We start from the raw sequence: 16450 nt of genomic DNA on the forward strand, positions 1-16450 counted from the left end.
GTTTCGAAAAATTCCACCAAGGAGTGGGCAACATTTCAACTCCCTTTTGAAAGTAAAAAGCTCCCCTTGGATGTTGCTAAACAGCAGTTTGGGACTCCTATGAGAAGAATATCAGCTGAGACAGCATCAGAATTCTGTGCTAGGACTCTTCTCCTTAGTATCTTAACCTCTTCCACCTTGCTAAAAGCCACCACCGAAAGGCTTCCAGAGGACTCCAGGACACTTTTTGCTGCCGCGGCTAAAAGTCTTATGAGAACCCTATGGGAAGCACTCTATGACTTTTTAGACTGGCCCTTAAAAGTGCAAATGGAAATATTGGAAGGCTCTTGAAGTCACTCCCTAATGTAACTGCTTTATTACAGTCTAATCCCTTCTGTAGGGACCTGTTTGAGGATTCTGTGGTAACACAAGTCAACGAGCAAGCATGACAACAAAATTGCATGGGAAAAGGAGAATTTAGGAAACAAAAACCCAAAATTTCAGCACAAAAAAGGCTCACTTTGGTCAAAAATCAGCAAGCCTGCAGTCATCCTTAAACAGGTTAGCCAGAAAGGACAACCTCCTTCAAAAGACAGCAGCAGCCACATCAAAGGACATCCTTTTCGATCCAAAAACCGTCTTACAAAGGAAAAGGAAAAGCAACGCCTGGAATGCCCATCAAAGGAAAAGGTAGAGGAAGAGGCAGATATCAATAGGAATTGTTTGGTCGGGGGTCGACTCCAAAGACACCACAAGGAATGGAAGGCTTCTCCTTGGGGACACAGCATTGTTCCCAACAGACTGGGGTGGAAATGGTCCCACCCTCCCCTGCCTTTAAAGTGGTTCTTTCAAGCATCAAACCCCTCTCTAGAAGATTATGTACAGAAGGCCCTATTAAAAGGTGCCATAGAGAAACATGCGTATAACCTATCAACATTGAACAAGTACATTGTTTGCCAAAAGTTTCGAATGACTGCCGTTGCCCAAGTACGTTCAGTCGTTCCAAAAAGGAGTTGGATAGTTTCTATAGATCTGAAAGATGCATACTGGCACATCCCTATTGCCGCTCCCTCTCGCCCCTTCCTAGGCTCCGGATAGGGAAAGAGACGTACAGGTTCAAAGTCATGCCTTTTGGACTAAACATTGCCCCAAGAATTTTTACAAAATTAGCAACGTTAGTTGTCCAGGAACTCAGGAAAGAAGGAATACAAATAATAGCTTACCTAGACGACTGGTTAACCCTTAAACGCCTACTGGACGTATCATACGTCGACTAAAATTGTCTGTTGGGTGCCAAGTGGGCGTGCCGTCGTCGACTACAAAAATTTCAACCTTCGGTCAACTTTGACTCGACCGAAATGGTCGAAAAACGCAATTGTAAGCTAAAACTCTTACATTCTAGTAATATTCAATCATGTACCTTCATTTTGCAACAAATTGGAAGTCTCTAGCACAATATTTCGATTTATGGTGAATTTTTGAAAAACTTTTTTCTTCGCCAAAAGCTCATTAACTCGGGCCAAAAATTTCGGAAATTCTTTCGTCATTTGTCGTAATTTTGCACTGTTCTATATTAGCCGTTACATAAAGTTTTATATATGAAAATGTGCGCAATTTCATGTAAATACAACAGAAAATAACTCATGGTTGTAGCTTTTATCAGTTTTGAAATATTTTCATATAAATCACGATAACTGCCAAAATTTCAACCTTCGGTCAACTTTGACTCGAACAAAATGGTCAAAAAACGCAATTGTAAGCTAAAACTCTTACATTCTAGTAATATTCAATCATTTACCTTCATTTTGCAACCAATTGGAAGTCTCTAGCACAATATTTCGATTTATGGTGAATTTTTGAAAAAAAACTTTTTCCTTACGTCCGCGCCAGAAATTCTTTCGTCACGTTGTCGTAATGTTTGCACTGTTTTATATTAGTCGTTACATAAAGTTTTATATATGGAAATGTGCGCAATTTCATGTAGAATACAACAGAAAATAACTCATGGTTGTAGCTTTTATCAGTTTTGAAATATTTTCATATAAATCACGATAACTGCCAAAATTTCAAGCTTCGGTCAACTTTAACTCGACCGAAATGGTAAAAACGCAAATTATAAGCTAAAACTCTTACATTCTAGTAATATTCAATCATGTACCTTCATTTTGCAACAAACTGGAAGTCTCTAGCACAATATTTCGATTTATGGTGAATTTCTGAAAAAAAACTTTTTTCCTTACGTCTCTCGCTTAACATTCGGCCAACATCTCAGAAATTCTTTCGTCATGTTGTCGTAATGTTTGCATCGTTTTACATTAGTCGTTACATAAACTTTTATATATGAAAATGTGCGCAATTTCATGTAGAATACAACAGAAGATAGCTCATGGTTGTAGCTTTTATCAGTTTTGAAATATTTTCACATAAATCACGATAACTGCCAAAATTTCAACCTTCGGTCAACTTTAACTCGACCGAAATGGTAAAAAATCGCAATTGTAAGCTAAAACTCTTACATTCTAGTAATATTCAATTGTTTACCTTCATTTTGCAATAAATTGGAAGTCTCTAGCACAATATTTCGATTTATGGTGAATTTTTAAAAAAACCATTTTCCTTACGTCTCTTGCGCTGGTAACTTTTCGGCGAACATCTCAGAAATTCTTTCGTCTCGTTGTCGTAATATTTGCACCGTTTTATATTAGTCGTTACATAAAGTTTTATATATGAAAATGTGCGCAATTTCATGTAGAATACAACAGAAAATAACTCATGGTTGTAGCTTTTATCAGTTTTGAAATATTTTCATATAAATCACGATAAATAGAAAAAATTCGACTTTCGGTTCACTTTAACTCGACTGAAATGGTCGAAAACTGCAATTGTAAGCTAAAACACTTACAGTCTAGTAATATTCAATCAATTAGCTTCATTTTTCAACAAACGGGAAGTCTCTAGCACAATATTTCGATTTATGGTGAATTTTGAAAAAAACATTTTTTACGTCCGCTACGTTACAATTCATGCATCATTTTGTGATAATATTTTCTCTGTGTTGCTCTGATCGTTTTACAATTTGTTATATACCAAAATCATCGCAATTTAGTTTACAATACAACTAAAAAAATTAACTCATTAGCTTCAACCGTTGTGCTTACAAAAGCGATTTGTATACAATTATATGTTTTTTTTTTGCTGTCATATATTCCAATATTTATATATGATAATGATATTTTTTTCATTTCTGATGGTTGCATACTAAACTTCAGGCAATGACAAAAAAGGAGCCAAAAATGAACTCTTAATCTTAAAAACTAAAGCGTGCTGTGATTTTTGAAAAAACTTTTTTCAGCTTCGGCGCTAACTCACGAACGCTGCCGGCATACGGGAGACGTTTTTGTAAATAGAGGCTCAGCATTTAAGGGTTAATATACAAGCATCTTGCTTTTTTTCTTATAAACTGGTGTTGGCCTAAATACACAATCCCACACAGACCACACTAATTGGAATGAAGCATAGACTTACACAGCCATGTCAAAAGTTAACATCATTGAGAGATTAGGCCTACATGTCAATTTCTTACATTTTGAGGCAATGACAGGGCATAGCACCACACATCAGATTCTTATATTTTAAGGCAATGACAAGGCATGGGCCTACATGTCAATTTCTTATATTTTGAGGCAATGAGAGGGCATAGGCCTACATGTCAATTTCTTATATTTTGTGACAATGATACGGCATAGGACTACAAATCGAATTCTTACATTTAGAGACAATGACAGGGCATGGGCCTACATGTCAATTTCTTATTGCAAATAGTTTTCTACCCGTACCTGTCCGAAATATAGTACAGTAGCTTTTAATTAATATAGTAGCTCTGACCCCACAATATATAATGTATATGCATATGGTGAAATGTACATGTATCAGCATGTGCATATACAACACGTGTACTTGCATCAATGGCCATAGTAAATGTAATGCCTTTTATACCACAGAGAATAAAAGTACCGTAAAATTTGTGGGCATATAGCCAGTGGCACACACAAACCTACTGTAGGGCTGTCTCAGCCTTACACACAACTATCGAACTCCTCTCAATGAATTATATTGAAAATATATTTACAATGACAAAAAAAAGGAGCCAAAAATGAACTCTTAATCTTAAAAACTAAGTGTGCTGTGATTTTTTGAAAAAACTTTTTCCACTTCGGCGCTAACTCACCCTAACGCCAGCATACGGGAGACGTTTTTGTAAATAGAGGCTCGGCGTTTAAGGGTTAATCTGGGGGCCGACAAGAAAAGAATGCTTGAAAAACCTAAGAGCAGTGGTCAACAGACTCAAGTCAAAAGGTTTTATAATAAATTGGGAAAAATCCCGCCTCACGCACAGCAGACGTTTTCAGTGGTTGGGACTGTGTTGGGATACTCTTCAGGGCCTGTTGTCTCTCCCCATCAAAACTCAGAACAGAATAAGGAAAGACCTCAAAAGGTTCCTAGAGCAGCCCAGAGTTTCCAGACTGCAATTAGAATGCATGATGGGTCTACTGCAGTTTGCATAAGTAATAGATTCAATACTCAGATTGCAATTGAAAAACGTGAACAAATTTTGGCTGTCGCACGCAAGACAGAAGCTGCGAGACAGATCTCACCAAAAGAATCAGAAAGTCGGGAGATACTTCAGCCTTGGACCCGGAAGGAATCTCTGGCGAAACAGGTCACCTTGACTCCTCGATCTGTAAGAGTGACATTACACACAGATGCCTTGTTGACAAGTTGGGGAGGACATTAGGAGGATCGTCAGGTGGCAGGGAGGTGGTCAGCTGGAACTGATGGCTGTCTTTTTGTCTCTCAAAAAACTCAAACCTCCGGAAGAGACACATATTCTGTTGGTTCTAGACAACACGACTGCAATGTCTTGCATCAAGAGATCGGGATCACATTCACCTCCTCTCAACATGGTAATGCTAGCCATCCTTCGCATGGCACAAGTAAAGAAGTGGCACCTGTCTGCAATTCACCTTACAGGGTCTATCAACTCGATAGCAGACTCTCTATCAAGGGAAATGACAGCCTCAACAGATTGGATGTTGGACAACTACTCTTTTCAAACAATAGCCAACATACTTCCACAACCGGAAGTGGACCTGTTCGCCACATACGAGAATCACAAACTTCCAGTATATGCATCTCCGACCTTGGACAATCAAGCAATAGCAAGACTGGAACAATTGGAGGACGATATATCTTTTTCCGCCATTGTCCCAGATTTCGAAGGTTTTGAGCAAACTCCTAACCTTCAAAGGAACAGCTTACTTAACCCTTTAACGCCGACTAGACATATTTTACGTCGACAAAAGTTGTCTGTCGGGTGCCAAGTGGACGTAAAATACGTCTACTACAAGAAGTTTTTTTAAATAATCGCGGAAAAATACTTATAGGCCTCGTTTGCGAAAAATTTTAAATCGCGCCTTGAGGGATGCTGGGAGTTCACGGATCATGCTGTTGTTTTGTTTACAAGCGTGACCCAGCTGCGCATGTGCGAAAATCTTTCTTATCCCAAAAGAAAGCATCAGCTAACTGCTGAAAATCTCAGAAATTCTTTAGTCACTTTGCCATAATTTTTGCACCATTTTCTATTAGCCTTTACATAAAGTTTTATATATGAAAATGTGCACAGTTTCATGTAGAATACAACAAAAAATAACTCATGGTTGTAGCTTTTATCAGTTTTGACATATTTTCATATAAATCACAATAAGTGCCAAAATTTCAACCTTTGGTCAACTTTGACTCGACTGAAATGGTCGAAAAATACAATTGTAAGCTAAAACTCTTACATTCTAGTAATATTCAATCATTTACCTTCATTTTGCAGCAAACGAGAAGTCTCTAGCACAATATTTTGATTTATGGTGAATTTTTGAAAAAAACTTTTTCCTTATGTCCACACTAACTGCTGAAAATCTCAGAAATTCTTTAGTCACTTTGTCATAATTTTTGCACCGTTTTATATTAGCTGTTATATAACGTTTTATATATGAAAATTGCGCAATTTCATGTAGAATACAACAAAAAGTAACTCATGGTTATAGCTTTTGTCAATTTTGACATTTTTTCATATAAATCATGATAAGTGCCAAAGTTTCAACCTTTCGGTCAACTTTGACTCGACTGAAATGGTCGAAAAATGCAATTGAAAACTAAAACTCTTACATTCTGGTAATATTCAATCATTTACCTTCAATTTGCAACAAACGATAAGTCTCTAGCACAATATTTCGATTTATGGTGAATTTTTGAAAAAACTTTTTCCTTACGTCTGCTCTACCTCTGCTGAAAATCTTGTAAGAGCCTGACGCCGTCTCTTCCAATCACGTGTATTCGTGTGTTCGTCGTCCATCGGAGTGGACAAGACAACAAGATTATCTCGTTTTCTTTCTCTAAAGGAGCGCGATTTCAACCATACAATATTTCCGTCTGTTTCTCCCTAACCATTGTTGTCTTGATGTATGTACAATCATCACTTCTTGCATTGCCATGCAAGCATTCTAATCATGTACTCATAATGTTCCAACGAATCCTCTGTATCAAACTGTGTGTATGTTTCTGTTTGTGAAGACGCCAAACATCTTGCCACTCCGATGGACGACGAACACACACATGTTTGGAAGAGACGGCATCAGGCCCTTACAATCTCAGAAATTCTTTAGTCACTTTGTGGTCATTTTTGCACCATTTTCTATTAGCTGTTACATAAAGTTTTAAATATGAAAATGTGTGCAATTTCATGTAGAATACAACAAAAAATAACTCATGGTTGTAGCTTTTATCAATTTTGACATATTTTCACATTCTGACTCGACCGAAATGGTCGAAAATGCAATTGTAAGCTAAAACTCTTACATTCTAGTAATATTCAATCATTTACCTTCATTTTGCAACAAATTGGAAGTCTCTAGCACAATATTTTGATTTATGGTGAATTTTTGAAAAAAACTTTTTCCTTACGTCCGTGAACGCTACCTCTGCTGAAAATCTCAGAAATTCTTTAGTCACTTTGTCGTAATTTTTTCACCATTTTATATTAGCCGTTACATAACGTTTTATATATGAAAATGTGCGCAATGTCATGTAGAATACAACAAAAAATAACTTAGGGTTGTAGCTTTTATCAGTTTTGAAATATTTTCATATAAATCACGGTAAGTGCCAAAATTTCAACCTTCGGTCAACTTTGACTGACCAAATGGTCGAAAAAATGCAATTGTGGTAAAACTCTTAAATTCTAGTAATATTCAATCATTTACCTTCATTTTGCAACAAACGAGAAGTCTTTAGCACAATGTTTCGATTTATGGTGAATTTTTGAAAAACTTTTTTCTTACCTCAAATTCACCATAACTCTGCCGAAAATCTCAGAATTTCTTTAGTCACTTTGTCGTAAGTTTTGCACTGTTTTATATTAGCCGTTACATAAAGTTTTATATATGAAAATGTGCAAAATTTCATGTAGAATACAACTAAAAAGAACTCATGGTTGTAGCTTTTATCAGTTTTGAAATATTTTCATATAAATCACGATAAGTGCTGAAAGTTCAGCCTTCAGTCAAATTTGACTCAACCGAAATGGTCGAAAAATGCAATTGTAAGGTAAAACTTTTACATTCTAGTAATATTCAATCATTTTACTTCATTTTGCAACAAACGGGAAGTCTCTAGCACAATATTTCGATTTATGGTGAATTTTTATAAAAAACTTTTTTTTTACATCCACTCATTACGAATGCATGCATCATTTTGTGAGAATATTTTCTCTGTGTTGCTTTGATCATTTTACAATTTGTTATATACCAAAATCATCGCAATTTAGTGTACAACACAATGAAAAAAAATAGCTCATTAGCTTTAACCGTTTTGCTCACAGCGCAATTTGTATACAATTACAGTATATATGATATTTTTTTCGCAGTGTCATATATTCCAATATTTATATATGATAATGATTTTTTCATTTCTGATGGTTGCATACTAAACTTCAGGCAATGAGAAAAAAGAGCCAAAAATGAACTCTTAATCTTAAAAACTAAAGCGTGCTGTGATTTAAACAAAAAACTTTCTTTCCGCAGTACTAACTCCCAAACCCTGCCGGCATACGGCAGACACTTTTGTAAATAGAGGCACGGCGTTTAAGGGTTAATAGCCCAAATTGGCCAAACAAGGATTGGTTTCTATCACTTCAACAGCGGGCGAAAAGGTCAATTCCACTGTTGTCCGCTGTTCTATCCCAGAAAGTACGAAGGAAAATTCTTTACGCATCCTCCTTTCTGAGCAGAGACCTTCACCTATGGATTTTTTAAACATTATCTACCGTGAATACTACTCACCCAACATTGCTAGGTACCTAGTGCAAAAATTACGGACGTCATCTATCCGACAATACCAGTCCGTATGGAAGGTATGGTTAGATTATATCCATACTGAGAGCCCAGTTGAAATTTCTATAGAAACACTTTTAAATTTTATGATATATCTTTTTGAAGACAAACGCCTTGCGGTTACAACAATCATGTCATACAAGACAGCATTAACAGAACCCTTGCTTTATGGATTCGGGATTGACTCCAGCACAAAAGTTGTTACTTCCCTTCTGCGGTCTTTTGCTCTACAAAGACCCGCTCCCGAAAGACTCCCAATTACTTGGTCCCTGAACAGGTTACTTGGACTCCTGTCTACCCCTCAGTTCAGCGGACCAAATACAACTGCAACTCAAGCTACAGAAGGCGATCTTCCTGATTGCATTAGTATCAGGAGCCCGTATTAGTAAACTGGGCTCTCTTAGATGGGGACGATATTTCACACAAACTGCTGATAATCAATTATTATTGTCCCCAGGCCCATCATTCCTGGCCAAGAATGAGGATCCTTTAAGAAGGAAATCTGTTCTTATAAGGAAACTTAATTTAGCAGACAAAACATTATGCCCAGTTCAAGCACTTAAGGTTTACCTAGAGGTCATGGCAAACATCCCAGAAGGTCCAATATTCCTACACCCTAGCACAAATAAACCACTCTCTCTACAAGGAAAGTAAGTATGTCATTGGCCTTCTTCAGAAATGTCTCTTTTGAAGAAGTCTTTGAAAGTACAGGGTGGGCATCAGGGAGACAGTGTTCTTAAAACATTACTGCCATGAGCTCGAACAAATTCGTCTGCACTGCATATCAGTAGGTGGTATGGTTAGTCCCAACCCCATAGGCTCTACAGCAGAAAACCAGGGATCTTCCTAATGGGTGAGTATGCTGACTATTGCTGGGGAAGATACGAAAAGACTGCAACCACACCCAGCATACTTAGGTAAGTCACTACAGAACTTCACCCTAAAAATGCAAGTTCTTGTTTAGTTTCTCGTTTCTTGTTTCCAAAACCCCAAAAGGTTTTTTAGAATAAAGAATGAAACTTGTGGCTTGACCTTGGACCATAAATGTTTTTTCTTTGGGTTGTCTGGGATTAAAATTTTGAGAGCTTAAGCCTTTTGTCACCTGTCAATTTCTTTTGTAAAGTTCCGTGAGGACGAAACAGCGACTATGCTATCAAAAAACAGGTTTTGAAGTAGGAAAAACCTATTTTTGGTAGTTGCTGTTGAGTCCTCAAAACCCCCCCACTTTCCTGACAAAAGGCATGGGATTTGGGCTAGGGATAATCCTGCATTGACCAGCAGAGAGTAATGGAGCTGGTCTTTTGCCTGCCCTGGTTGTAAACAAGATGGCAGACGCGCATGCGCCATAGTCACTTCTTACATTCTTGACGTAGGAAAAACTGGGTTCAGCTTCGCTGAAGATAAGGGAAAATGTCCTCTTATCTCTGAGTCCATTATACTCTATCACGTGTCTTAGTGTTTTCATTACGACACAATACCGGGCTACAAGACAAGGCTAGAAAAATATTTCTTTGATACTAGTCTAGTCACCATGGAGCGCTGGCACACCATGGGGGGTAACTCCTTGAGGACTCAACAGCAACTACCAAAAATAGGTTTTTCCTACGTCAAAACCTGTTATTTTGAACTCTCATATTATTATGTTTTAATTTATGTAATACAGATAGTACTGGTGTTGAGGTAAAAATCAGTGTAGGGCAGAACCTGAATTATGAAACTTGAATATTTTAGTGCAGGAGCAATCATACTGTGGGTAATTACCTGTAAACTTTGGGTGTAAACTTACTGTAGCTACATACTATAATTTAAAAATGCAGACTTTATGTGGCTGACAGGATCTACATGTTGCTAAGCGACCCAAAAATCTTGGTGAGGTAGGTGAAGGTCTTGCGAGCTCAATTTTTTGTTTACATTGTTTTACAAAATTTTGCTTGTCTAAAGTTGGTTGCATCTTGAAGCCCGGAGTGTCTTTGATGCTGTAAAATATAGTATATTACACATATATCTTGGGTGCCAGTTGCAGGAGGATAATGTCATTGCTGGTAATGTGACTGTGGATAGTCTAGGGGTCACTGTTTACCAGTTTTCATATTAATGTACTGTAAAATTAATTATTCCCATACTTAACTAACATTCTACCCTAAGTTCATATAGCTGTAAGTTTCAAGCTGCAGTTGAGAAAAAGGAAAAGAAAATAGAAAGGTTGCACCTGATTTATCAGCCTGAATTGTCTTTCTGTTTACCTTCCCTTCAGCAAGTAAGAGAATGACTCCATTTGTTATTTCTCATAGTGAAATATTGATATGTCTGACTACCACATTGATAATGATGGTGAGAAAAAGCGAACTTGGCAATGGTTGGTAAACCCATCCCGTAAAGAACAATATTTGTTTTAAAAGTAAACCAACAAGAAACTCTTGTCTGATACCTGTCTATGATGTGCAGGGCTACTGGCTGGCTGACTGCTGTTTTCTTTTTAAATTGGACTGAGGTGTCTAGGATAATTTCATGAGCCTAATTGTAAGAAATTATGTTATCATGAAACAAATGAAATTTTGCTGAAAATGTTATGGCTTTTTATGAAATTACTCTATCCTTTTTTGAAGTTTGTGGAATTTCATATGTTGTTTACATTGCATGTGTATACCTGGAAGTACTTATCTTTTCAGGGATCAGTTGTGTGAGAGTACATTTGCGCTGAGGCGAAAACAACATAAGAAATATGCTGGTGGTGTGTACTCAAAGCAGTCAGTAGATGCTGCAATCAAGAGGTTGACAGATGAGGAATTTTTGAAAGTATGTCCAAACCCACCATGTATTCCAACTGAAGCAATTACCTTTACAGGTCTCAAATGGCAGCGTGATTCTATATACATGGCAGGTAGGATCATCTTCTTAAAAGCTGTTATCATTACTCTTATTTATAGACGAAAATGAGTTTATTAGGTTATCACACATCACTGACAAGGAAGTTTACATTTTTGTTTCAGAAAGGCAAGTGAAATGTAGGTTTATATTGCATAGAAAATACATTTGTGCTGGGAAAAGTCTTTACAGACATATTTGCTTTTCAAGCAACTTTGAATGACCTGAGAAAAAAGTTTAAATGCCTTGAATTAATTTGATCTCGGGTATGATTTTTGTATTTTTTGTGTTTTACATTTTATAAAGTAATGCACCATATCTTCTTATATTTTATAGTATTAGCTAGTGTACAGTAAAAAACATAATAAGGAGATTATTACACCATTCTGTAAGTAACTATGATCAGAAAAACCTAGATGCAGGTTTATGTCAGACATAATGAAGAAACCCAAATTTATGCTCATACATACATTGTTATTCATAGGATACATACCTGTACAGTATACAGGTATTGTCCTACTTACAATGGGGTTAGGTTCCAAAAACCTCATCTTTTATATAAGTAACTTACCAAGTAATTACATAGCTATTGGTTCCCTAACCTACGGCAGCTTAGAAATTCAAAATTCGTATTCACGCGGTGCCACTGTTATCGTTAGTGTGTAGGTGACAACGTCCCGCCACCATCCGGGACTCGAGGAAACAAACCAGCGGATAGCTCAGTTCGTTTTCTGCCGACTTCCGGTTAACATCAGAAGTTTTCACGCAGCTGCTTCTTCACCTTTGTTTTGCATGAATTTTGGTGAAGTACTCAGAATTTGTTGCTTTGTGGCTTGCTGCCATTGTTTGAATTGTTGTTCGAGTTAACTTTAGTTTATTTAGTTAACGATGTCGGATTCCAGTTCATCTAGTATTCGCTTTTGTTCCGAGGTTGCAGGTGCTTAGGGGGTGAAGTTATTCCTCCAAACGTCAGGCAGAGGGTTGTGGTTTGGTCTGTAGGACGGACAGTGGCACTCTTGGTGTAGGCTCGTTCCTGGGAATCGAGCGCGAGGTTTCGCAGAATGACTGGGTTTGTTACAAAGAACAAGTTTGTACTGATAGCTAGGAGAATATTAGTTAGGATAACGTAAATATATAGGAGAGAAAAAGAAATGAGAGAGAACAATTAATAGAAAATTGATAGACAGAGAGAGAGAGAGAGAGAGAGAGAGAGAGATGAGAGAGAGAGAGAGAGAATAATGATCGATCAGGAATGTGTCTTGATTACGTAGCCATAACATTGGCACCAGCGCAATCTAAGCCCAATCATTAAGGAATGCCTGTGCCGTCTCACCTGTGAGCTGACCTTTCAACTTTCGCCGGAACCAGAAGACTTCTGGTGACGTCATTAGTCTCACCCATAAAGGAGGACTTAAAGTCAATTAATCACACCCAGAAGGACGTTGTTAGATAATCTCCAACCACTTAGAACATCTACAAGGCGGAACAGAAGCTATTTCCCGCCTATTGGTGGGATGGACATTTCATTTGAAAAACCTTCGAGAAGGCGAGCAGATAGAAGATAGATTGAGAAGCAGAGAGAAAAGAGCCTTAGAGGAGTGAGGTCGTGAGCCTCACCAGATGTGGGTTAAGAACATTCAAGAAAGGCTCATACTTCGATTCTTAGTCATACTACTTAACTTGTATATATATTTAACTTGTATATATAGCCTATAGTGTTATTTTACTAGTGTGTTAATGAAATAAGAAAACTACACTGTCTTCCTAAGCCTCCTGGGACTCTAACAGCATTACAAAGATAACAATAATAAACTTCTTTTAATGGGCAACAAACAAAAATAAATAACAAGAAAAGAACATCATAACATATGATGACTACAACATTACAAATGGTGGCAGCTAAAGTGGATCCGAAGAAGACATAAAAAGTGCAGTGTGAAGGACGAATCGACAAGCAGACCTCAAGAAATTTAATAACAGGCGGCGAAGTGAATGATAACATAGACGAAAACATTCCCGCTACAAACATCAACAGCCAAAAACAGAACGAAGTGAAGGAAGAATTATAAACATTACCGCTTAGAAAACCTGCAACTAAGAAATATTATTCCCTGAAGATTGAACTATGAGAACAACGCAAGCATACCAGTCAATGTGAAACGGCAAAACAACATCGCCTGTGTGTTGGTAGCTATCAACACACACCCAAAACAGATTTCTGTACACAATCTGTTAAAACAGATGAGTGCATTTCACATGTACAACAAACATTCCTGTCAAAAATCAACATTACTGGTGGAAATCTAAGAAGACGAATAATCCCTGATGGTCGACAAAACAAGAAAAGGACAGTTTTAGTTGAGATTTAAAACCAGAAGTCGTATCCTGCGTATCTACAGCAAACTACAGTGTTGGTCGCGATAAGGAAAAGTCAAAAACAGTTCAAGAGAAACAGTGGTAACAATACAACAGTTAAAACTGAGCCACAACAGAAATAAGTAAGTCGTGATTGGAAAGTTATTTTAATTATTCTCTCTCTCTCTCTCTCTCTCTCTCTCTCTCTCTCTCTCTCTCTCTCTGAGTGAAAAATTTTTTGTTCTCTCTCTTAGGAGGTATAAAACTTATAATTCGCTCTAAAAATTTTTATCTTGTTTTTGATGTTTGATAGATAAGAAACTGTAATAATATAACATTCTTTTGATGAAGTATTTTTTGAATACTGTTGCGTATTTGTGTATAAATTTTTTTGATTTTCAGAATACTGTTGTAAAATATTCTGTGAACCAATGGCTAGCTGATGCAGAGAGTCACATATCTACAGGGAGAATAACAAATGAAAGAACTAAAATTAATGAAGCCTTGCTTCTCATTAGTTCAGAAAGCAGTGATGCACATAGAACTCTGAATTCAGTTAAATTCAGCAAAATAACCACATACACTGAATTTAAATGCATTTGTTTATCAATCTGGGAACCAGTAAGTCAAAGTGATGCATTATATAATATTAATAAATTCCTTACCCAGCATTATGATGGAGAATCTATAGCAAATCTTCACACAGATGTCGAAGAATCGACACACAAAGTAATAGAAGTAATAGAAGACATTAAAAGGAAAAAGAATGAAACATCACCAAAGGAAATAAGAATGATTTTGGTGATGAAGAAGATGATTTAGTTAGTTTAAGATGTTTAGAATTACTTGTCATTTTGAACGATGTATAACGCACTCAGAGAGTGTAGGGGTAATAGAAACACAAAATGAAAGGAAAGGCAGAAATACCAATGATTCATATAAAAGAAATAACAAGTATAATGATAATTCCAGAGAAGTAAGGAATAGACAAACTTTCTTTCAAAGGAAATATGCACAAAATACTAGGAAAAAAATGGAATCCAAACCAGAAAGGAAGACAGAGTCAATGGAGGAATGGATCATTCCTTGATCCACCCATAAGATACCATAATGGTCAATATTCAAACACAAATAATTCAAAACCAGAGAATAATTCAGCAGAAAGAGCTAGACTAAAAATAACATGAAAACTGTGGGTATATCAATCATTCCACTAATGAATGCAGAAAGCCTAGAATCTGTTCAGTTTGCTAAAAGATCGGGCATTTAGCTAAAAACTGTTGGCTCAATAATAAGGAAGCCAGTAGAGAAATTATAGAGATAAGTAACAGTTGCCAAATATAAATAAATCATGCAGTCAGTGACAATCAACCCTTTACAGAGAAAGGAAAGTAAATCCCTTCAAGGTAATGAAAGAGAAAAAGGAGAAACAATTACAATGGAAAATGAAGGTTCATCAGTACTTTCCTATTTACATAGCAAAGAAGTAGTGTTTTTCATGAAAGAGCAAGAAATAAACAGAAAGGACCTGCCAATTGTAAAGATTCCAATAAATGGAAAAACATGTACTGTACTCATTGATTCAGGTAGTACTGTAAATATAATTGATAAAATAACTTTAACCAGATATTTAGGCATTGCAGAAACTCAGATTCAGGGTCAAAGTAGAGTTCTAAAAGGAGTAGCAGAGAAACAGATTAAAAGTCTGGGGAATGTGAACCTAGAAATAGATATTTTGTCACATAAATTTATTGAAAGTTTTCTAGTTTTAGAAGACAGATTTTTCCCACACAAGGAGTGTTCTCATTTAATTTAATGAGATGTGGAATAATATTAGATAGTAGTGAAGGAAAGATTAGCCTGAAACAGGATAATCAGAAGAACGTGTTTTATGCTTGACGAAGAAAAGTTTCACCCAAATCTGATCAATTTGTCTGAGACAGTTTCAACAAGCGAGACAGACATACAGGAAAAGTAGATGAGTAACCTGAACAAGCAAGATAAAATAGAAATAGATAAAAAAGAGAAATTCCCACAATTACAGGATACAGAATTGTTGAGATTTGCAAATACAGATGATATAGATAATTACTCAGATATAAATAATTGGGATGACCAAAACACTGAATCTAACGAAAATCAAGGTGCCTGTACTTATAACTATAGTAATGTAGTAGCGAGTTGTGAAAGTGAAGGGAGAATACTAAATGAAGTATTGCTCTTAGATAAAATAGATAAATCAGATATAAATAGTATAATAGAAGTAACAAAAGAAACCACTGGAGATGCAGAACTTTGCTATTTTTTGGACATAGAAGAAGAAGAAATATGTTGTGTTAGCACGGCTGATGATAATAAAGTGCAATTTATACGCAGCAGAGCAATAACTTTGTATCCAAAATGTTTAACAAAAATATATTTGAGATCAAAGGAGGATGTAAAGGATAAGGATGTTCTATTATTGAATGAAGAATTGCCAGATTTTGTCAGAATGGATAATTCTTTAGTCCAAATGAAAGATGATAACTGTGAAGTTTATGTCCGAAACTATTCAGATAACAGACTAACACTATACGCAGACATTGTCTTTTGCATAGGGATTCCTATTAACAATCCTTTACTAACAGTAGAAGAAAAAGCATTCTTCTCCATAAATGGCCAAAACTCTCAAATAAATCAAGAAGTAAACAAAACAGACTTTCCAGAAAATAGACACAAGTTAATTCAGGTGTTAGAGAAATACAGAAATGTAATGGCTATAGAAGGAGATAAACTAGGAAGAACAAATGTTCTACAACATAGAATTTTGT

The 16450-nt window shown here is 36.4% G+C and overlaps 1 protein-coding gene across 6 annotated transcripts in view; it reads left to right on the forward strand.

The window, feature by feature from the left end:
* Positions 1–16450, forward strand: part of Pus10 (Pseudouridine synthase 10) — a 361563-nt gene that overhangs the window by 79862 nt on the left and 265251 nt on the right. For all 6 annotated transcript variants that reach the window (XM_067100515.1, XM_067100518.1, XM_067100514.1 and 3 more), the window contains one exon: positions 11090–11301. In XM_067100515.1, coding sequence (XP_066956616.1) covers positions 11090–11301 — 212 coding nt within the window. The remainder of the gene's footprint in view (positions 1–11089; positions 11302–16450) is intronic.

The sequence above is a fragment of the Macrobrachium rosenbergii genome, chromosome 56, assembly GCF_040412425.1.
Source record: "Macrobrachium rosenbergii isolate ZJJX-2024 chromosome 56, ASM4041242v1, whole genome shotgun sequence".
In the NCBI taxonomy this organism is placed as follows: domain Eukaryota; kingdom Metazoa; phylum Arthropoda; class Malacostraca; order Decapoda; family Palaemonidae; genus Macrobrachium; species Macrobrachium rosenbergii.